The sequence below is a fragment of the Rattus norvegicus genome, chromosome 12, assembly GCF_021556685.1.
Source record: "Rattus norvegicus strain SHRSP/BbbUtx chromosome 12, alternate assembly SHRSP_T2T, whole genome shotgun sequence".
NCBI lineage: Eukaryota > Metazoa > Chordata > Mammalia > Rodentia > Muridae > Rattus > Rattus norvegicus.
The window spans coordinates 8,409,707-8,433,139 of NC_141545.1; the positions used below are offsets into that span (position 1 = coordinate 8,409,707).

The 23,433-nt window shown below is 41.9% G+C and overlaps 1 protein-coding gene and 1 long non-coding RNA gene across 12 annotated transcripts in view; one reads left to right on the forward strand and one right to left on the reverse strand.

Moving 5' to 3' along the window:
- The window catches only part of LOC148002098 (uncharacterized), a 158,037-nt gene that overhangs the window by 97,091 nt on the left and 37,513 nt on the right, over positions 1 to 23,433 (forward strand). For 4 of the 11 annotated variants that reach the window (XR_015634518.1, XR_015634524.1, XR_015634521.1 and 1 more), the window contains one exon: positions 13,578 to 13,629. The exons of 5 other annotated variants lie outside the window; for them this stretch is intronic. This is a non-coding gene — a long non-coding RNA (uncharacterized LOC148002098). Of the gene's footprint in view, positions 1 to 13,577; positions 14,081 to 23,433 lie in introns of those variants that run through there. 2 more of the 11 variants (XR_015634520.1, XR_015634530.1) reach the window with 2 other exon arrangements.
- Positions 1,443 to 6,892, reverse strand: Cd209e (CD209e molecule). Its single transcript, NM_001192005.1, has 6 exons — positions 6,811 to 6,892; positions 6,069 to 6,158; positions 5,694 to 5,786; positions 5,130 to 5,281; positions 3,547 to 3,656; positions 1,443 to 1,632 (listed from the first exon to the last, which is right to left on the reverse strand). The coding sequence occupies exons 1-6, from the start codon at positions 6,836 to 6,838 to the stop codon at positions 1,482 to 1,484; spliced, it is 624 nt and encodes a 207-aa protein (NP_001178934.1). The 5' UTR covers positions 6,839 to 6,892; the 3' UTR covers positions 1,443 to 1,481.

Genomic DNA, 23,433 nt, shown 5'->3' on the forward strand with positions numbered 1-23,433 from the left:
GAGAAAGACCTCTAAGCTAAAGTACATAGGGGAGGTGGATGGAAGAAAATATGCATGGATTGCATGCAATTTCTTGAGATGTATTAGCAATCATACATGTACTGCATGGTCTGGAGAGTGATCTACTATAGCCATACTTCTGTTCCCCCTTTATTATGTGTGTAGGTTGTTTGCTTGTATGTATATCTATACAACACTTGCATGTCTGGTACTGTCAGAGACTAGAAGAGGGTATTGGGTCCTTAGGAAGTGGAGTTATAGGTGGTTGTGAGAGGTCATGCAGATGCTGGGATTTGAACCCAGGTCCTCTACAAAAGCAGTCTATCTCCCATACTTTTTCTTTTTGCTTTGAATGAGTTTATTAAATATATTGCAAGTCAAAGTAAAAGGATAAATAACAAGTGATGGGTAGATAAATAAACACCAAACATTGCCAAGTTGAATGCTCAAAGTGTCAGGCAGAAATAAAAGAGAGAAGCCCCTTTAAGGCAGTCAGCTAGAATTCCCAGCACACAGAATCCTGGGAAGAGCAGTGTCCCCTGAGTGAGGCTTCTGAGTAAAAGTACAAATAGCAGTGGAAAGATAACATGACTGAGACAGGGGCTGACAAATACCCAGCAGAAACTGACTGAGGAAACTCTGTTAAGGCGGTTAGCCGGAGCTCCCCACTGGGTTTCCACAAGAGCAAAGTGAACACTCCTCAGGCAAAAAGTACAGATAACAACAGATGGAAATGACTTCCTCAAATCTGGGTGCTCGCACAAGTCAGCAGACACTGACTGGGGAAGTTGAGACAGGCAGCTGGAGTTTGCTGTCTCTCCCTTGCTGAGCTTCTCATGGGTGAACTTCTGGCTTCTCTGTTCTGCTGCAGGCACTCACATAGCATGGGATAAACACTACTAACGCCTGTTGTTAATGTCCATCTTTTAGCTGTTCTCAAGGATACAATGTGTTTACTCTTAGGATGTCTTGCTGATGATCTCTTCCCTCTCTGTTACACAGTTGGGCAGCTGCCCAACCCTAGACAAGGTCTTTGAATGACACTTTGAGGTAAACATGCTTTGGTGTTACAGGGCAGCCATAATTCCAGAGCCAGCTTCTCTGTAAGCTCAAATAGTATGTGACAATTTACCAATATAATGAATATTATACCGATTATGGTAATGTAAACCCTCTGAGCTCAACAAGAAAGACAGGGGGAATGAATGGAACACACCCAGCCCATCAGTGGATACACAACTTCAATGTAGTTAAATTCAATAGCAAAACCACAGCTATGCCAGTAGGAGTTTGGAGACATCAAAGGAAGGACATTAGTGGTCTAGCACCATAATGACTAAGGAGACTGATGAGTCCCAGGGCTAATACTAAGATTTCCATGCCCATAGACAGGGAAGAGGTAAACTGGGAAACACATGAGTAGAAGTCCACTGCCTAACCGGGATGTTTAGGCTGTGCAAACTGCAGAGAAGATCCGGTCATCACTTGCTGGAACAGGTAGTTGCAGTTTTTTTGCAGATCCAGAATTTCCAATTGTCGCATTTGGCATCATTCCAGCCATCATTTCTGAATTCCACACAGTCTTGTCCATCAATATTATTGGGCTGTCCTTCATTCCAATAGTTCCTGAGGCTGCAGAAAGCATCTACAATTATACACAACAGACACATACAAAACAGCAGCATTCCTATATATGAAAAACAGTCATACTGAGGAAAGATCAGGGAAACAATCCCATTCACAATAGTCTAAAATATCTTGGAATAAACCTAATCAAGGAAGTTAAGGACCTCTACAATGAAAACTTTAAAACCCAGAGGGAACTGAATAAAGACAATAGGTGATGGGGGGACTTTGTGTGCTCAGGATTAACATCACGAAAAGGCCATCATACCCAAAGCGACCTACAGATTTAGTACAGTCCCCAGCAAAATGCCAATGCAATTCTTCATGTAAGTAAAATCTTACATTGAAAACGCAATGGCCCAGGATAGCCAAAACTATCCTGAATGTTGAAAACGCTGTTGGAGATATCAGCACTCCCCAAGACATACTATAGAGATGCAGAAATAACAATCGTGTAGTACCATCATAAATCCAGACACGCTGACTGATGGAACAGAACTGAATACCCAGGTGTAAGTCCTCACTACAGCCATAGTGAGGCAATAAATGCGCACTGGGACAAAGACAGCATCCGCAACGCTACCTGCACCTTATGAACCCTTCTTCATAGTTCCTGGAAATTGGCACTTTCATCCCTTCCTTGCATGTGTGTGACAGACATTTCCTGTACAGCACCTCATGCTATTCTCATGTCACTTGGACACCTTTGTCTCCCATGCCTGATAAGAGTTGTCCCACAGGGAGCATGGCTATAAAATACAACTATCCAGTGTAAACTTCCCACATTCAATAACCTTCTTCACTGGGCTCTTGTAGTCTGGGTCAGTCAATAATATCAGCTCAGGGCTAAATAACAAACCACTGGGGACAGTGCTTATACTTTGGAACTTACCACTTACCTACATCCGAGCTCTACTCTTTTCTTTGACATCTAACATAGGGTCTTGCCCACTGCTCCTGTTCCCTCTGCATTCGCACTAGTCCTGGCTGATGACCCGACCTGTGATAAATCCTTCTCTTAGGAGGACCCGTGAGTATAAAATGCTCTCTTTTCATGTATGTGTGCATATGTATATATGATGGATACATGCATGTGTGTGCAGGTATGTGATATGTGTACATTTGTAAGTACATGCAAGTGTCATGTGTCTGTGTACATTCACATGTGTATATGCACGTGCATGTGTGTGATATGCATGTATGTATATGTGCCTATATGAGTGTGTGATACATGTGTTTGTACTCATACCTGCATGCTTGTATGGTGTGTGTGTGTGTGTGTGTGTGTGTGTGTGTGTGTGTGTGTAGGCCAGAGGTGAACCTTAGATGTCATCCTTCAGGGAGCCCTCAGTCACTATCCACCTTTTTTCTGAAGCAGGGTCTTCTGCTGGATTAGAACTACCATGTTAGGCTGGTTTCCCCATGAGTCCCAGCAATTTATTTTTCTCTGTCTACCCTGAGTCACAATTACATGCTCATACAACTATATTCAGCTTTAAACAAACAAACAAGCAAAGAAACAAATGAACAAACAAACCTGAATTATAAAGATCAAATTCTGGCCCTTTCTCATACTTGTGCTCCAAGCAGTTGACCGACTGAGCCATCTCCCCAGTCCAGCGTGCTACTCTTTAGAATGCTGTAATCCCTTGACCTAGTGACCTTCCTAATCAAGATGCCCGTGATTACACACTTCATTTAGAATACCTACACAGGTTCCAGTCTCCTCCTTCAGCTCTAATGGTGGAACCTAAGCAGCTTCTGTCTGCGTGAACATCAGGTCCTCCTTCCTCCAACTTATGGAGGAATGTTATTAACTCTTATTTCTAGAAGGCCACAGAAGGTGGTGGCAGAGTTTGGGGGAACTAGAAGGGTAGTACAAGTCAGACACAGCCCCTTCCCTTCCCTTTGCTGGGCTACCTGTCTGACAGAGGTGACCCATCCAGCCAGTACCACTCGCCTTCCTTGTTCAGATCTGACAGCCCCATCCAGGTGTAGCCATTTTTCTTGGAAGTCTGCTGTAGGAAGCTCTGGATGGGGAGAGAACGAGTCAGGAGGTAACCATTTCCCTATTCCCCACACCCAAGCTTATGTTCATCAATGGATTCCAAAACATTTGTATTTTTGGTAAATGAACACGTTTAGTTAGGGTTCCTTAGAGGAGAGGTGTTCCTTACAGGAGCATGGGCACTCTAGCGGTGGCTATATCACAGAAGAAGGTGTCTTTCCATCCCTCAGCAACTGTTAACTGCCTATAGATCCTTAGGAGGGGTGGGGCCTTGGTCACCTCTCACTTTTACCATTAGTGACTGCCTATCAATTCTCACGGAGAAGTGGGCTGGATTTAGTATTTTACAGCATTAGGTGTAGGCTATGAAAGCCGGAAAATGTGGCTTAGATGGAGGAGGTAGGCTGCTGTGGTCGTATCTTTGGAGGGGAATCTTGCCCTCTCTGTGCGTCTTTTTGCTCCTGGCTGCTACAAGAGGTAGGAGGCTTTCTTCTGCTATGCCTTCACACTATATTTCTGCCTTGCCACAGACATAAAAGCAATGGGTCCAGTTGACCATGGATTGGAGTCTCTGAGCTATGGGACATAATTTTCCTCCTGGAGCTGGTTTCAGATATTTGTGACAGCAATGGAAGCTATTTTGCTCCCTAATCTCTTAGCAGCAGGGGCTGCTTGAAATCTGATTTTAACCCTTTCGTATTTCTAGTACACCAGTCAGGAATCCTTCACATGTTATTGGCAGTTCGTTTGTTTTTCTTTGACACAGGTCTCATGACCTCAAACTCACATAACTGAGGATGGCTTTAATCTCTTGATCCTCTTGTTTTCACTTCCCAATAGTTCTTGCATTTTTGCATTACCACCTGGCTTTTATGGCTCTGAGGATTGAGTTCATGTATACTAGGTGAGCACTCTTAAAGTTGAGCTTCACCCCCCCCCCCCAGCCTGATGTTCCCAGGAGTTCTGATCATTTACAATACCTGGGTCCTATGGGCAGGTGCACTTAGACTTATGCTCAGAGTGTGCACAGCTGGCCACCCATCACACGCACTCGATAACACTACATGCTTCTGCGTCTTACATGTTCTGACTGTGTCCACATAAATTTACTCGAAGTAGGTTATGATAAAGCCAGATTACATCAGTTTTATGACTGTGGGTCATGCATATGGTCTTAAGGTCTTCATTGAGTTTACTTCACTGGTCACTTGAAATCAACCATGGTGAGAATATTTACACCAAGGATTAAAAAAAAAAACCCCTGTCAAAGTAGCTTTTATGCACTGGCCAGTTCAGTAACAAAAATCACTTTCATTTTAAGTGTTCCCCACAACATCTATCCATGTTGGGAACTTGCGGATGCCTATTTTCTAGGTGCTGGGTAATGCCTGTAGATCGAGTAGCCCATTTTCTAGAAAACATCATATAAATAACTGTCTCTGCCCTGGTTTGCCAGTATCCAGATGAATGCCCTAGAACAGTTAGCCAGTCATACCTGCTCCTCGGGACTTTTGATGGTGACTAGTTGGGCCTCCATTTCTTGGCAGGCAGTGATGGAGTTGTGCCAGTCCCGTTGTGACTTGGAGAAAAAGTAACAGTTTCCATTGAAGAATGTCCAATCCCAAGGGCAGAGGCGGCAGAGGCTATCTGTTGGTGAAAGTAGATCAGGTTGGACTCATATATGAATCTCTTTGTTCCTGTGTTTGTTTACTTTCAAGACCTCCAGAATGAGGATCCTCCCTGACATGATACTTGGTTAAACTATTTCCCTTTCCCCACTTCTTAAGTCCTTTCTCCATTCTAAGAGAGCCCAGGAAATCTGGACACCTTTTCTCCACAGATGACAGAAGATCGGTTTAATTACTCAATTACTTAATTACTCATGCCTACTGTGTGCATGGTCTTCATTGACCATCATGTGCTTTCCTTATTTTTTATCACTATTCCAAATTCACAGATAAGAAGTTGACAGTACAGAGATGGCCAGCAACTAGAACAGAGTGACCCCACGTGAAGGCCCTCTCAGAACCAAAGGGACATTTTAGTTTCGCTCACTCACCAATTTCAGACTTCAGTTGGCTTAGGTCCTGGTACATTTTCTCTTGCTTTGTCTGTTCCCACTGAACTTCTTCTGAGCTGGGGATCTTGGAAACTTGACAGCAACAAATGATATTGTAATTATTACACATCCACTGTGTGTCATATATATCACACAGACACCATATTAAAAAAAATCTAAGTCAAAGATAAGAAATCCTAATATCCACGAACCCTCTACTGCTTCTATTCCATCCCCAAACTGAAATAAAAACAGAGGGGTTCCAGGAAGCTGCTAGCTACTGCTGAAGGACCCATTGCTCTTATCTGATCCTCTATTGTTTAGACTTAATTGTCTGAGCTGAAAGGTCACCCCAACCCGCAGGATGATCCTGACCTTGGATGACAATGGCCACCAGGAGTCCAGCAAAGAGAATGAGGAACAGCAGCTGCAGCACCAAGGGAATGTTGCTCCGGTCTAGAAATCCTGCAAGGCCAAGGATGGATAGTTTACTTCCTGGCCTTGAGAACCCAGACATAGCCTCCTGTGCCAGAATCTATACCCTTAGCTTTCATATCCCCAGGAAGAAGTTCCAAAGTCAGTTCCCAACCAAAGGCCTGGATCCGTAACTTTCCCCTTCCCATGACTTGAGTGTCCAGGTCTGGAGCCTCAAACTCCCCAGAATCCAAGTATTGAGTCCCAACTCTTCACCCGCTCAGGACTCAGAAGTCTAGAGACTCAACTTCTATCTCTTCAGGATTGAAAAACTCATATCCACAACCTCCACCTTTCTGGGTCTTAGGGTTTCAGAAGTCAGCTTTCAGCCAGAGGTGAAGCTCTAGAAACTTCTCCTTTCAGGAACCCAGGAATCCAGAACCCCAGTCCTTATCTTCTAGGACTAAATTTCTGATGGGAGATATCTACTACTCATCCCTTGATATTTCTGTACCTGGAAAACTGTTGAGTTCTAAAGTTGGTCAGAATCTGAGCCTATTTATCAAGTATTTGTTACCATAAATTATCAGCTGTTCCTCATCTAAGTGGGCAGAGCTCTGGTCAGAACCTAGATAGACTGAGACCTGAGCTAACCATCACCCAGACTATCTCCCCAAGTTCCCATCTTCTAGTGTAGTCTTACCCAGAGAGCCCATCTGCTGTATCCTCATTCCTTTGGAGTCACAAATAGTGCTGTTCCTTGGTGCTGGGTCCTGCTTAGAACAACAGCTTTTATCTGCCGCCCACTGGCCTTACTCCTTGCAGCTACTCTTTCTTAGGAAGAGAAACAAGGAACTTGGTTCCGCACCGGAAAAGGGTAGAAAAAAAGGAGATTTTGACACAATATAGCAGAGACCTCAAATTCCAAGAATTACAGAGGGGCTATGTGTGTTCTAACCTCCACAGCCAAGAGATCTGGTTCGCTTGTGGGAAGGCCCATCTATATGATGATTTTCACGGAAATAGCAACTTGTCATATAAAATTATTTTAAATTTGTATGTACATACAGGCTGCTTTTATGTGTTGATATATGTATGTGTAAGTGAATATGTGTGTTACATGTGTGCATGGATGTGATGTGTGTGCACAGCATATAGATGACAGATAATAACTTTGGATATAATACTTTAAGTACTACCCATCTTTTTTTATTAGATATATTTCTTTACTTACATTTCAAATGTTATTCCCCTTTCCTGTTTCCTGTCCATAAGCCTCCCCCTATACATCCTCCCTCCCCTCCCCCTCCCCAATATGGGTTTCCCCCTATACATCCCCCTTACTGCCCCCCCATATTCCCCTGCACTGGGGGTCCAACCTTGGCAGGACCAAGGGCTTTCCCTTCCACTGGTGCCCAACAAGGCTATTCTCTGCTATATATGCAGTTGGAGCCCTGGGTCAGTCCAAGTATAGTCGTTTGGTAGTGGTTTAGTCCCTGGAAGCTCTGGTTGGTGGGCATTGTTGTTTTTATGGGGGTTGCAAGCTCCTTCAACTCTTTCAATCCTTCCTCTAATTACCCCCAAGGAGGTCTTGTTCTCAGTTTGGTGGTTTGCTGCTAGCATTGACCTCTGTATTGGACATGCTCTGGATGTGTCTCTCAGGAGAGATCTATATTCGGTCCCTTTCAGCATGCATTTTTTAGCTTCATCAATCTTATCTAGTTTTGGTGGATATATATATATATATATATATATATATATATATATGTATATATATGTATGTATGTATGTATGTATGTATGTATGTATGTATATGAGCCACATGTGGGGCAGGCTCTGAATGGCTGTTCCTTGAGTTGCTGCTCTAAACTTTGCTTCCATATTCCCTCCTATGGATATTTTTTTTCCCTTTTAAGAAGGAGTGGGAGCATCCACATTTTGGTCATCCTTCTCCTTGAGCTTCCTGTGGTCTGTGGATTGCGTCTTGGGGAATTTGAGCTTTTTGGCTAATATCCGCTTATCAATGAGTGCATACCAAGTGTGTTTTTCTATGATTGAGTTGCCTCACTCAGGATGATATTTTCTAGTTCATTCCATTTGCCTATGAATTTCATAAAGTCATTGTTTTTGATAGCTGGGTAGTACTCCATTGTGTAGATGTACCACATTTGCTGTATGCATTCCTCTGTTGAAGGGCATCTGGGTTCTTTCCAGCTTCTGGCTATTATAAATAAGGCTGCGATGAACATAGTGGAGCATGTGTCTTTGTTGTATGTTGTATGTTGGAGCATCCTTTGGGTATATGCCCAAGAGAGGGCCTCAGGTAGTTCAATGTCCAATTTTATGAGGAACCTCCAGACTGATTTCCAGAGTGGTCGTACCAGTCTGCAATCTCACCAACAATGGAGGAGTGTACCTCTTTCTCCACATCCTCGCCAGCATCTGCTGTCACCTGAGTTTTTGATCTTAGCCATTCTGACTGGTGTGAGGTGAAATCTCAGGGTTGTTTTGATTTGCATTTCCCTTATGACTAAAGATGTTGAACATTTCTTTAGGTGCTTTTTGGCCATTCGACAATCCTCAACTGAGAATGTTTTCTTTAGCTCTGAACCCCATTTTTAATAGGGTTATTTGGCTCTCTGGAGTCTCACTTCTTGAGTTCTTTGTATATTTTGAATATTAGCCCTCTATCAAATGTAGGAAAGATCTTTTCCCCATCTGTTGGTTGTCGTTTTGTCCTAATGAGAGTGTCCTTTGCCTTACAGAAGCTTTGCAGTTTTACGAGGTCCCATTTGTTGATTCTTGATCTTAGAGCATAAGCCATTGGTGTTCTGTTCAGGAAAATTTCCCCTGTGCCCATGTGTTTGAGGCTCTTCCCTACCTTTTCTTCTGTTAGTTTGAGTGTATGTGGTTTGATGTGGAGGTCCTTGATGTACATGGTGATAAGAATGGACTATCCATCTTTAAAAAGATTTTTTTTTTTAGAAAAAAGGGGGACCTAGAGAGATAGCTCAGCAGTTAACAGAGCTGTTGCTCTTCCAGAAGGCCAGGCTCTAGCTCCCAGCACCCATGTCAGGCCGTTCACAGTGGCCTGTAGCTGCAGGTCTGGGGAATGTGACACCCTCTCCTGGCTCTTAAGGAATTGCACTCAAACGACATACATGCAGACACACATGTACATAAAAAATAAAAACAAATCTTTTAAAATGTTTAATCAGCATGTTCCAATTACATATAACAATGAGTTTCATTAAGCTTTTTGCATCCATGTACACAATACATTTTCAAAAGATTTGTTTTAGTTTTAAGTGTGTGTGTGCATGCGTGTGTGTGTGTGTGTGTGTGTGTGTGTATGTGTGTGTGCATAGACAGAGGTTTCAGATCCCCCTCTTTCCAAGCACTTCCTCTAATTTCACAGTAATTTTTGTGCGTGTGTGCAGGCATTGTTCATATGTGTGAGTGAGTGTGTGTGAACAAATTTCGTTGGGGTTTGCTTACAGAAGAAGCACCAGGAGAGGGTTTATTTGCAGGAGGATGGACATCTTATTGGTGTCTACACCACTGAAGAAAAGTAGAGGAAGTGTTTGGAAAGAGGGAAGGGAAAGTAACAGGTGAATATAATCAAAACCCATTGTGGGTGGTGATGGCTCAGCTGTTAAGAGCATGTAGTGCTCTTAGAGAGGACATGATAACCCACTGTCGGATGGGTTGTCCCCACAACCATGTCAGATGGCCCACAATGAGCTGTAATTCCAGCTCCAGGGAGATCTGAAACCTCTGACCACACACACACACACACACACACACACACACACACACACACACACACACACACACACACACAGAGAGAGAGAGAGAGAGAGAGAGACTCTGAACTCAGCCCTAGCTTCACAGTCAGTAATATGAATTATATGTCACAAATTAGGCAATCAGCAAGCCCCAAGAATCTGCAGTTCCTCCTCAGTCCTGGGATTACACATGAATGCCACCACACCTGACTTTTTAAATGTGGTTTTGGGAACTGAATTCAGGACTTTCTGCTTCTGAGGCAAGCACTTTTTTTTTTTTAATGGAGCCTTCTCTCTTGCCTTCTAATCTTTCTAGTTCCTTTTAATTCCTTTAATTTCATCAGTAGCAAAGTCAGGGGTTTGCAATGTCCCCAGTCTTCCCAGAAAACCCTGCCCTCTGACACCAGGATACTATAAATCATAGTGGTTTCTGATGACTGGAAAATGGGGCTGACTCCTCATTGTGTTTCCCTGATGCATTACTGATTCGTCTGTTACTTTCTCCTCTCCCCTTCCTGCTCACCCCTCCCTCTTTCCAACCCCTCTCTCTACTTTCATGGTCATTTTTGTGTGTGTGCAGGCTTGTTAATGTGTGTGCATGCGTGTGTGTGTGTGTGTGTGTGTGTGTGTGTGTGCGCGCGTGCATGCACACGCGCACACAAAATGACTAAGTGGGTACCTTGTTTCTTGCCACCAAGCCTGATGACTTGTATTCAATACAGAGACCCATGTAGTCTCAGGAGAGAATAAACTCCCCTAAGTACTTCTACAGTCGTCACCTCGTCCCCCAAACTAAAGAAATGTAATTGCAGTGAAAAAACTACAGCAGCATACAAAGTATCAGGATTCATTATGATATTTTTGAACAGGATTTGTTTTTAGTAATCTTTTCACCCCTTCTTTCCTGCACCCTCCTCCCCTCCACCCCTTCTTCCCTCCACCCTCCTCCCCTCCCACTCCTTCTTCCCTGCACCCTCCTCCCCTCCACCCCTTCTTCCCTCCATCCTCCTCCCCTCCACCCCTTTTCACCCTCCTCCCCTCCACCCCTTCTTCCCTGCACCCTCTTCCCCTCCACCCCTTCTTCCCTGCACCCTCTTCCCCTCCACCCCTTCTTCCCTCCATCCTCCTCCCCTCCCACCCCTTCTTCCCTGTACCCTCCTCCCCTCCACCCCTTCTTCCCCACTTCCTCCTCCCCTCCCATCTCTTGTTCCCCACTCCCTCCTCCCCTAAAGCTTTTTGCCTCTGATGGCTTCTGTTTTCAGGTCCTGTGTCCTGGTGCCTTCTCACTACCTCTTCCTCACTACCTCTTCCTCTCCTTTTCTGGTCCTAGTTCCAGTTTGCAGTCTATAAGACACTCATGGCCACATATACACATTACATGCTGGGATTTACATATGTGAGAGAACATGTAGTGCTGTTTTCCTGAGTCTCAGTTACCTCAATATAATGCTTTCCATATCCATGCATGCATTATCCTGCAAATATCATTTCTTATAGCGGAACAAAATCCCACAGTGTATATGCAGTGCGTTTTCATCATCCATTCCTCTGTTGAAGGATACTTAGGCTGAGTCCATGTCCTTGCTACTGTGACTAGTGTAGTAATAAATACATGAGCATGTGTGGGGATTCCCATCAGGGCCTTTTCTAAAGTGCTTCATATTTCCAGCCATTTAATGGTCTGACCCACCCAGTTTATGGGTGGATCATTTTGATCCAATGTGGCCAGGTAATGGGCCCAAGGTCTCACAGTCAGAAATGGCACAGCAATAAAATAATAGGAGGGGCTCAAGAGGCCCCACCCCACCAGGAGGAGGCAGTTAATGGTTGCTAGGGAGAGGGGCTCACAATGCCCCTCCCTCCTTGAGAGGTCTGCAGGCTCCTGGGGGATGAAGGATCATTTTCTTCAGAGGTATAGTGCTTGAAAAGGTTCCCATGTTCCTGTAAGCAACCTGTTATCCTTGCACATAGTTCCAACTCACACAGAAAAGTGCATGAGAATGAAAGGGCACTATTTGAGAAAGCAAGGAGATCTGCAAAAGTGGGGAGGGCAATGGGCTGAATGCAATCAAAATGCGTAACACAGCACGGGGAAATGGTACACACTTTTAATCCCAGAACTCATGAGGCAGAGGGAGGAAGGTCTCTGTGAGTTCAAGACCAGCCTGGTTTACATAGTTAGTGAGTTCCAGGACAGTCACAGCTACATAGCGAGACCCTGTCACAAACACACACACACACACACACACACACACACACACACACACACACCCACCCACCCCATGCACACAAAATGCATTGTATACATAACTGAAAAGGCACTGATAAAATCCACTAGTATGTATAATTAATATATTCTAATAAAACATTAGAAAGAAAATTATCCTAGTGATGATGAATTTCTATTTCTTTTTTTTCATCTTTATTAACTTGAGTATTTTTATTTACATTTCAATTGTCATTCCCCTTCCTGGTTTACAGGCCAACATTCCCATCCCCCTCCCCTTCTCTATGGGTGTTCTCCTCCCCATCCTACCCCCATTACCTCCCTCCCCCAACCATCACGTTCACTGGGGGTTCAGTCTTGGCAGGACCAAGGGCTTCCCCTTCCACTGGTGCTCTTACTAGGCTATTCATTGCTACCTATGAGGTTGGAGCCCAGGGTCAGTCCATGTATAGTCTTTGGGTAGTGGCTTAGTCCCTGGAAGCTCTGGTTGGTTGGCATTGTTGTTCATATGGGGTCTCAAGCCCCTTCAAGCTCTTCCAGTTCTTTCTAAGTTTCCTTCAATGGGGGGTCCCATTCTCAATTCAGTGGTTTATTGCTGGCATTCGCCTATGTATTTGCTGTATTCTGGCTGTGTCTCTCAGGAGAGATCTACATCCGGTTCCTGTCAGCCTGCACTTCTTTGCTTCATCCATCTTATCTAGTTTGGTGGCTGTATATGTATGGGCCACATGTGGGGCAGGCTCTGAATGGGTGTTCCTTCTGCCTCTGTTTTAATCTTTGCCTCCTTATTCCCTGCCAAGGGTATTCTTGTTCCCCTTTTAAAGAAGGAGTGAAGCATTCACATTTTGGTCATCCTTCTTGAGTTTCATGTGTTCTGTGCATCTAGGGTAATTTGAGCATTTGAGCTAATAGCCACTTATCAATGAGTGCATACCATGTGTGTTTTTCTGAGATTGGGTTACCTCACTCAGGATGATATTTTCCAGTTCCCCATTTGCCTATGAATTTCATAAAGTCATTGTTTTTGATAGCTGAGTAATATTCCATTGTGTAGATGTACCACATTTTCTGTATCCATTCCTCTGTTGATGGGCATCTGGGTTCTTTCTAGCTTCTGGCTATTATAAATAAGGCTGTTATGAACATAGTGGAGCACGTGTCTTTGTTATATGTTGGGGCATCTTTTGGGTATATGCCCAAGAGAGGTATAGCTGGATCCTCAGGTAGTTCAATGTCCAATTTTCTGAGGAACCTCCAGACTGATTTCCAGAATGGTTGTACCAGTCTGCAATCCCACCAACAATGGAGGAGTGTTCCTCTTTCTCCATATCCTCGCCAACATTTGCTGTCACCTGAGTTTTTGATCTTAGGCATTCTGACTGGTGTGAGGTGAAATCTCAGGGTTGTTTTGATTTGCATTTCCCTGATGACTAAAGATGTTGAACATTTCTTTAGGTGTTTCTCAGGAAAATGGAAGATAGGACCTGAGAGCCTGTTGGTGAATGCTGTAAGTTCCCCATTGGCCAAGCTTGATTCAAGCGTGCTTTTAAAGATACAGGAAAATTCAATGAAAATGAAGGTATACCATACGCAAACCATTGGAACATAATGAAAACAGTGTTAAGAGGAAAATTCATAACACTAAATGACTTCATGAAGAAATTGGAGAGTTTCTATACTAGCCACTTACCAGCACAACTGAATGCCCTAGACAAAAAGAACACAAACACACCCAAGAGGAATAGATGGCAGGAAACAGTCATATTTAGAGCTGAAATCAATCAATTAGAAACAAAGAGAACAAAACAAAGAATTAATGAAATCAAGAGTTGATTCTTTGAGAATATCAATAAGATAGATAGACAAAACCCTAGTCAAACTAACTAAAAGGCACAGAGACAGTATCCGGATTAACAAAATCAGAAATGAAAAGGAAAATATAACAACAGAAACTTAGGAAATTAAAAAAAATCATCAGGTCTTACTACAATAGTCTATACTAAAGAAAACTGGAAAATCTAAACAAAATGTATAATTTTTTTATTGGACATTTTATTTACATTTCAAATGTTATTCCCTTTCCCAGTTTCCCAGCCATAAGCTCCTCATCCCATCCCTCCCCCCTTCTTCTATAAGGGTGTTCCCCCTTTCCAACCACATCCCCTTCCTGCCTCTCCACCCTGACATTCCCCTGCACTGGGGGGGTCCAGCCTTGGCAGGACCAAGGGCTTCTCCTGCCATTGGTGCCCAACAAGGCCGTCCTCTGCTACATATGCAGCTGGAGCCATGGGTCAGTTCATGTATAGTCTTTGGGTAGTGGTTTAGTCCCTGGAAGCTCTGGTTGGTTGGTATTGTTAGCAAGCCCCTTCAGCCCCTTCAGTCCTTTCTCTAATTCCTCCAATGGAGACCCCTTTCTCAGTTCAGTGGTTTGCTGCTAGCATTTGCCTCTGTATTTGACATGCTCTGGATGAGCCTCTCAGGAGACGGCTATATCAGGCTCCTGTCATCATGTACTTCTTGGCTTCATAAATATTAGCTAGTTTTGGTGGATACACACACACACACACACACACACACACACACACACACACACACACACGCTGTATCCCCAGGTGGGGCAGGCTCTGAATAGCCATTCCTTCGGTCTCTGTTCCACACTTTGTCTCCATATCTGCTTCTATGAATATTTTTTTAATTTTTTTCTTTTTTTCTTTATTAACTTGAGTATTTCTTATTTACATTTCAATTGTTATTCCCTTTCCCGGTTTCCGGGCCAACATCCCCCTAACCCCTCCCCCTCCCCTTCGATATGGGTGTCACCCTCCCCATACTCCTCCCATTACCGCCCTCCCCCCAACAATCACATTCACTGGGGGTTCTGTCTTAGCAGGACCCAGGGCTACCCCTTCCACTGGTGCTCTTACTAGGATATTCATTGCTACCTATGAGGTCAGAGTCCAGGGTCAGTCCATGTATAGTCTTTGGGTAGTGGCTTAGTCCCTGGAAGCTCTGGTTGCTTGGCATTGTTGTTCATATTTGGTCTCAAGACCCTTCAAGCACTTCCAGTCCTTTCTCTGATTCCTTCAACGGGGGTCCCGTTCTCAGTTCAGTGGTTTGCTGCTGGCATTTGCCTATGTATTTGCTGTATTCTGACTGTGTCTCTCAGGAGAGATCTACATCCGGTTCCTGTGAGCCTGCACTTCTTTGCTTCATCCATCTTGTCTAATTGGGTGGCTGTATATGTATGGGCCACATGTGGGGCAGGCTCTGAATGGGTGTTCCTTCTGCCTCTGTTTTAATCTTTGCCTCCTTATTCCCTGCCAAGGGTATTCTTGTTCCCCTTTTAAAGAAGTAGTTAAGCATTCGCACTTTGGTCATCCTTCTTGAGTTTCATGTGTTCTGTGCATCTAGGGTAATTTGAGCATTTGAGCTAATAGCCACTTATCAATGAGTGCATACCATGTGTGTTTTTCTGAGATTGGGTTACCTCACTCAGGATGATATTTTCCAGTTCCCTCCATTTGCCTATGAATTTCATAAAGTCATTGTTTTTGATAGCTGAGTAATATTCCATTGTGTAGATGTACCACATTTTCTGTATTCATTCCTCTGTTGATGGGCATCTGGGTTCTTTCTAGCTTCTGGCTATTATAAATAAGGCTGTTATGAACATGGTGGAGCATGTGTCTTTGTTATATGTTGGGGCATCTTTTGGGTATATGCCCAAGAGAGGTATAGCTGGATCCTCAGGTAGTTCAATGTCCAATTTTCTGAGGAACCTCCAGACTGATTTCCAGAATGGTTGTACCAGTCTGCAATCCCACCCACAATGGAGGAGTGTTCCTCTTTCTCCACATCCTCCCCAGCATTTGCTGTCACCTGAGTTTTTGATCTTAGGCATTCTGACTGGTGTGAGGTGAAATCTCAGGGTTGTTTTGATTTGCATTTCCCTGATGACTAAAGATGTTGAACATTTCTTTAGGTACTTCTCAGCCATTCTGCATTCCTCAGCTGTGAATTCCTTGTTTAGCTCTGAACCCCATTTTTAATAGGGTTATTTGTCTCCCTGCAGTCTAACTTCGTGAGTTCTTTGTATATTTTTGATATAAACTCTCTATCAGTTGTAGGATTGGTAAAGATCTTTTCCCAATCTGTTGGTTGCCGTTTTGTCCTAACCACAGTGTCCTTTGCCTTACAGAAGCTTTGCAGTTTCATGAGATCCCATTTGTTGATTCTTGATCTTAGAGCATAAACCACTGGTGTTTTGCTCAGGAAATTTTCTCCAGTGCCCATGTGTTCGAGATGGTTCCCCACTTTTTCTTCTATTAGTTTGAGTGTATCTGGTTTGATGTGGAGATCATTGATCCACTTGGACTTAAGCTTTGTACAGGGTGATAAGCATGGATTGATCTGCATTCTTCTACATGCTGACCTCCAGTTGAACCAGCACCATTTGCTGAAAATGCTATCTTTTTTCCATTGGATGGTTTTGGCTCCTGTGTCAAAAATCAAGTGACCATAGGTGTGTGGGTTCATTTTTGAGTCTTCAATTCTATTCCATTGGTCTATCTGTCTGTCTCTGTACCAATACCATGTAGTTTTTATCACTATTGCTCTGTAATACTGCTTGAGTTCAGGGATAGTGATTCCCCCTGAAGTCCTTTTATTGTTGAGGATAATTTTAGCTATCCTGGGTTTTTTGTTATTCCAGATGAATTTGCAAATTGTTCTGTCTAACTCTTGGAAGAATTGGATTGGTATTTTGATGGGGATTGCATTGAATCTGTAGATTGCTTTTGGTAAAATGGCCATTTTTTCTATATTAATCCTGCCAATCCATGAGCATGGGAGATCTTTCCATCTTCTGAGGTCTTCTTCAATTTCTTTCTTCAGAGTCTTGAAGTTCTTATTGTACAGATCTTTTACTTGCTTGGTTAAAGTCACACTGAGGTACTTTATATTATTTGGGACTATTATGAAGGGTGTCGTTTCCCTAATTTCTTTCTCGTCTATGAATATTTTTGTTTCCTGTCTTAAAAAGAAGTGAAAAGTTCACACTTGGGTCATCCTTCTTCTTGAGCTTCATGTTGTCTGTAGATTGTATTTTGAATATTTGAGCTTTTGGGCTAATATCTACTTATCAGTGAGTGCATACCATGTGTGGTTTTCTGTGATTGGGTTACATCACTCAGGATGATATTTCCTAGTTCTATCCATTTGCCTATGAATTTCATAAAGACATTGTTTTTGATAGCTGAGTAGTACTCCGTTGTGTAGATGTACCACATTTTCTGTATCCATTCCTCTGTTGAAGGGCATCTAGCTTCTGGCTATTATAAATAAGGCTGCTATATACATAGTCGAACATGTGTTGTATGTTGGAGCACCTTTTGGGTATATGCCCAGGAGAGGTATAGCTGGGTCCTCAGGTAGTAGAATGACCAATTTTCTGAGGAACTTCCAGACTGATTTCCAGAGTGGTTGTACTAATTTGCAATCCCATCAACAATGGAGTAGCATTCCTCTTTTTCACATCCTTACCAGCATCCATTGTCACCTGAATTTTTTATCTTAGCCATTCTGACTGGCAAAAGGTGGAATCTCACGGTTGTTTTGATTTGCATTTCCATGATGACTAAGGATGTTGAACATTTCTTTAGGTACTTCTCAGGCATTTGATATTCCTCAGCTGAGAATTCTTTGCTTAGCTCTGTACCCCATTTTTTAATAGGGTTATCCTATTCTCTAGAGTCTAACTTCTTGATTTCTTTGTATATATTGGATATTAGCCCTCTATCAGATGTAGTATTGGAAAAGATCTTTTCCCAATCTGTTGGCTGCCGTTTCATCCTAATGACAGTGACCTTTGCCTTATAGACGCTTTACACTTTTATGAGGTCCCATTTGTCGATTCTTAAACTTAGAGCATAAGTCATTGTTGTTTTGATCAGGAATTTCCCCCCAGTTACCATGTGTTTGAGACTCATCCCCTCTGTTTCTTCTATTGCTTTCAATGTATCTGGTTTTATGTGGAGGTCCTTGATCCACTTGGACTTAAGCTTTATACAGGGTGATAAGAATGGATCGATTTGCATTCTTCTACATGCTGACCTCCAGTTGAACCAGCATCATTTGTTGAACATGCTATCTTTTTTTTCCACTGGATGATTTTAGCTCCTTTGTCAAAGATCAAATGACCATAGGTGTGTGGGTTCATTTCTGGGTTCATTGGTGGTATTCCACTGATCTACCTGCCTGTCTCTGTACCAACACCATGCAGTTTTTATCACTATTTCTCTGCTTGAGGTCAGGGATTGTGATTCCTTCAGAAGTTCTTTTATTGTTGAGGATAGTTTTTGCTATCCTGGGTTTTTGGTTATTCCAAATGAATTTGTAAGTTGCACTTTCTAACTCTATGAAGAATTGGGTTGGAAATTTGATGGGAATTGCACTGAATCTCTAGATTGCTTTTGGGCAAAATGGCCATTTTTAGTATATCAATCCTACCAATCCATGAGCATGGGAGATCTCTCTATCTTCTGAGATCTTCAATTTCTTTCTTCAGAGACTTGAAGTTCTTGTCGTACAGATCTTTCATTTGCTTGGTTCGAGTCACACTGAGGTATTTTATATTATTTGTGACTATTGTGAGGGGTGTCATTTTCCCAATTTTTTTGCAAATTGTTTACACTTTGAGTAGAGGAAGGCTACTGATCTGTTTGAGTTAATTTTATACCCAGCCACTTTGCTGAAGTTGTTTTTTCGGGCTTAGTAGTTATCTGGTGGACTTTTGGTACCACTTAAGTATACTATCATATCATCTGCAAATAGTGATATTTTGATTTCTTCCTTTCCAATTTGTATCCCTTTGACTTCCTTTTGTTGTCTGATTGCTCTGGCTAGGACTTCGAGTACTATATTGAATAAGTAGGGAGAGTGTGGGCAGCTTTGTCTAGACCCTGATTTTAGTGGGGTTGCTTCACATTTCTCTCCATTTAGTTTAATGTTGCCTACTGGTCTGCTGTATATTGCTTTTACTATATTTAGGTATGGGCCTTGCATTCCTGATCTTTCTAAGACTTTTTTCATGAAGGGGTGTTGAATTTTGTCAAGTGCTTTCTCAGTATCTAATGAAAAGATCACATGTTTTTTTCTTTGAGATTGTTTACATAGTGGATTATCTTAATGGATTGCTGTATGTTGAAGCCTGCTTGATCATGATGGATAATCTTCTTGATATGTTCTTGGATTTAGTTTGAGAGAATTTGATTGAGTAATTTTCCATTGATATTCATAAGGAAAATTGGTCTGAAGTTCTCTTTCTTTGTTTTGTCTTTGTGTGGCTTCATAGAACGAATTGGGTAGTGCTCCTTCTGTTTCTCTTTTGTGGAATAGTTTGAACAGAATTGGTATGAGGTCTTCTATGAATGTCTGATAGAATACTGCACTAAACACCTCTGGTCCTGAATTTTTTGTGGTTGGAAGACTTTTAATAACTGCTATTTGTTTAGGAGTTATGGTATTGTTTAGATGGTTTATCTGATCCTGATTTAACTTTGGTATCTGGTAAATGTCTAGAAAATTGTCCCTTTCCTCCAGATTTCCCAGTTTTTTTGAATATGGGCTTTTTTAGATCTGATAATTTTTTGAATTTTCTCAGATTCTGTTGTTATGTCTCCCTTTTCATTTTTTTTCTTTTTTTCTTTTTTTTTTCTTTTTTTTCGGAGCTGGGGACCGAACCCAGGGCCTTGCGCTTGCTAGGCAAGCGCTCTACCGCTGAGCTAAATCCCCAACCCCTCCCTTTTCATTTTTGATTTTGTTAATTTGGATACTGTCTCTATGCCCTCTGGTTAGTCTGGCTAAGGGTTTATCTATCTTGTTGATTTTCTCAAAGAACCAGCTCCTGGTTTTGTTTATTCATTGTCTAATTAGTTTTGTTTCTAATTGGTTGATCTTAGCTCTGAGTTTGATTATTTCCTGGTGTCTACTCCTTCTGGGTGTTATTTGCTTCTTTGTGTTCTAGACCTTTTAGGTGTGCCATCAAGCTGCTAATGTATGCTCTCTCCAGTTTCTTTTTGGAGGCATTCAGAGCTATGAGTTTTTCTCTTAGCAATGCTTTCTTTGTGTCCCATAAGTTTGGGTATGTTGTACCTTCATTTTCATTAAATTCTAAAAAGTCTTTAATTTCTTTCTTTATTTCTTCCTTGACCGTGTTATCATTGAGTAGAGCATTGTTAACTTCCATGTATATGTGGGATTTCTGTTATTATTGCTGTTATTGAAGACCAGCCTTAGTATGTGGTGATCTGATAAGATGCATCAGATTATTTCAGTCTTCTTGTATTTGTTGAGGCCTGTTTTGTGATCGATTATATGGTCAATTTTGGAGAAGGTACCATGAAGTGCTGAAAAGAAGGTATGTTGTTTTAGGATGAGATGTCCTGTGAATATCTGTTAAATCCATTTGGTTCATGACTTCTGTTAGTGTCTCTGTGTCTCTGTTTAGTTTCTGTTTCCATGATTTGTCCATTAATGAGAATGGGGTGTTGAAATCTTCTACTATTATTGTATGAGATGTAATGTGTGCTTTGAACTTTAGTAAGGTTTCTTTTATGAATGTAGGTGCCCTTGCATTTGGAGCATAGATATTTAGGATTGCGAGTTTATCTTGGTGGATTTGTTTTTGATGAATATGAAATGTCTTCCTTATCTTTTTATGATAACTTTTGGTTGAAAGTTGATTTTATTTGGTATTAGAATGGCTACTCCAGCTTGTTTCTTTGGACCATTTGCTTGGAAAGCTGTTTACTCTGAGGCAGTGTCTGTCTTTGTTGCTGAGGTGTGTTTCCTGTATGCAGCAAAATGCTGGGTTCTCTTTACGTATCCAGCTGTTAATCTCTGTCTTTTTATTGGTGAATTGACTCCATTAATGTTACAAGATATTAAGGAATAGTGATTATTATTTCCTCTTATTTTTGTTGTTAGAGGTGTTATTATGTTTGTGTGTCTCTCTTCTTTTGGTTTCATTGCAATGAGATTACTTTCTTGCTTTTTGTAGGATGTAGTTTCCCTCCTTGTGTTGGTGTTTTCCATCTATTATCCTTTTTAGAGCTGAATTTGTGGAAAGATTTTGTTTAAATCTAGTTTTGTCATGGAGTATCTTGGTTTCTTCATCTATGTTAATTGAGAGTTTTGCTGGATATATTGACTGGCTTTGGCTCTCGGGGCAGGAAGAGACTGGAGGAGTCCTGCCTCTAACTGCTCCTCATTTCCTGTGCCCAGAGGGCACAGAGGGCACTAGGTGGGTTCCTCTTGGGACAGGAATGTGGGCAGAAGTATTTGTTTCCTCTGAGCTTGCACTTCTGCGAGACCAGCTGTCTCCCCCATGGATTTAGGTACAGAGAGCTGTGGGACCAGTTCAGTTCAGTTCTGGGTGCAGGTAGAAATCAGAAGTTTCCTGCCACTGACTGCTCCTATATTCCTGTATCCAGAGGTCACTAGGCATGTTCCTCTTGGGCCAGGAATGTGAGCAGAAATGGCAGTCTCTCCTGAGCTCTCAGGATTGTCCACACTTCTGTGAGTCAACTCTCTCCCCCACGGGATTTGGTTACAGACTAAATGTATGATTTTCTAGATAGATACCACATACCAAAATTAAATCAAGATCAGATAAACCATCTAAAGAGTCCCATAACCCCTACAGAAATAGAAGTAGTTATTAAAACTTCCTACACTTCCTCTGCCCAAAAGCCTAGGGCTAGATGGTTTTAGTGCAGAATTCTTCCAGACCTTCAAAGAAGAGCTAATACCAATACTCCTCAGACTATTTCACAAAATAGAAACAGAAGGAACACTATATAATTCATTCCACAATGACACAGCTACCCTGATACTTAAAACCACACAAAGAGCCAACAAATACAGAGAACTTCAGGCCAATTTTTCTTATGGAAATTAACTTAAATATACTCATAATTTATTGTAAATAGAATCCAAGGACACATCAAAAACATTGCTCACCACAGTCTAGTAGACTTCATTCCAGGGATGTTGGGATGGTCCATTATATGAAAAATCCATCAGCATAATCCACAATGTAAACAAACTCAAACGAAAAAAAAAATCAGAAGATTATCATCTCATTAGATGCTGAAAAAGCCTTTGACAAAAATCTATTACTCCTTCATGTTAAAAGTCTTGGAGAGATCAGGAATTTAAGGCACATACCTACATGTACAGCAAGCCAACAACCAACATCAAATTAAATGGAGAGAAACTTGAGGCAATCCCACTAAAATCAGGGACAAAAGAAGACTGTCCATGCTCTCTCCATTTATTCAGTGTAGCACTTGAAGTTGTAGATAGAGCAATAAGACAACAAAAGGATATCAAGGGGATATAGATTGAAAACAAAGAAGTCAAGGTATTACTATTTGCACATGATATAATAGTTTTCATGAGTGACCCCCAAAATTCTACCACAGAACTCCTATAGTAGATAAACAACTTCAGTCAACTGGCTGGGTATAAAATAAACTCAAAGAAATCAGTAGCTCCTCTTTATACAAATGATCAATGGGCTGAGGAAGAAATTAGAGCAGCAACACCTTTCCCAATTGCCACAAGTGATGTGAAATACCTTGGTGTGACTCTAACCAAGCAAGTGAAAGATCTGTATGACAAGAACATCAAGTCCCAGATGGAAGCAATCTAAGATGATATCAGAAGACGGAAAGATCTCCCATGCTCATGGATTGGTCGGATTAACATAGTGAAAATGGCTATCTTATCAAAAGCAATATACAGATTCAATGCAATCCCCATCAAAACTCTAACACAATTTTTACAGACATTGAAAGAGCAATTCTCAACTTTATATGGAAAAATAAAAAACCCAGGATAGCCAAAACAATCCTGAACAATAAAAGAACTTCTGGAGGAATAACCATTCCTCAACCTCAAGCTGTACTACAGAGCAATAGTGATAAAAACTGCATGGTATTGGTACAGAGTCAGGCAGTTTGATCAATGCAGTAGAATCAAAGACCCAGAAATAAACTCACTTACTTATGGACACTTGAGTTTTGACAAAGAACCCAAAACCATACAATGGAAAAAGAAAGCATCTTCACCAAATGGTGCTGGTCTACCTGGCCATCTGCATGTAGATGAATGCAAATTGATCCATATTTATCAACCTCGACAACGCTCAAGTCCAAGTTGGTCAAGAACCTCAACATAATATCATATACACTCTATCTAAAAGAAGAGAAATTGGGGAATATCCTTGAACTCATTGGCACAGAAGAAA

Bases quoted from the DNA above. Each gene is read 5' to 3' on its own strand.
- Cd209e (NM_001192005.1), bottom strand. From the start codon at position 6,838: ATGAGGATACAGCAGATGGGCTCTCTGG. The intron at 3,657-5,129 runs GTATGACTGGCT...CTCCCCATCCAG, and splicing joins TCAAAAGTCCCGAGGAGCAG to AGCTTCCTACAGCAGACTTC. The intron at 1,633-3,546 runs GTAGCCCAGCAA...TGCTTTCTGCAG, and splicing joins GGGTCACCTCTGTCAGACAG to CCTCAGGAACTATTGGAATG.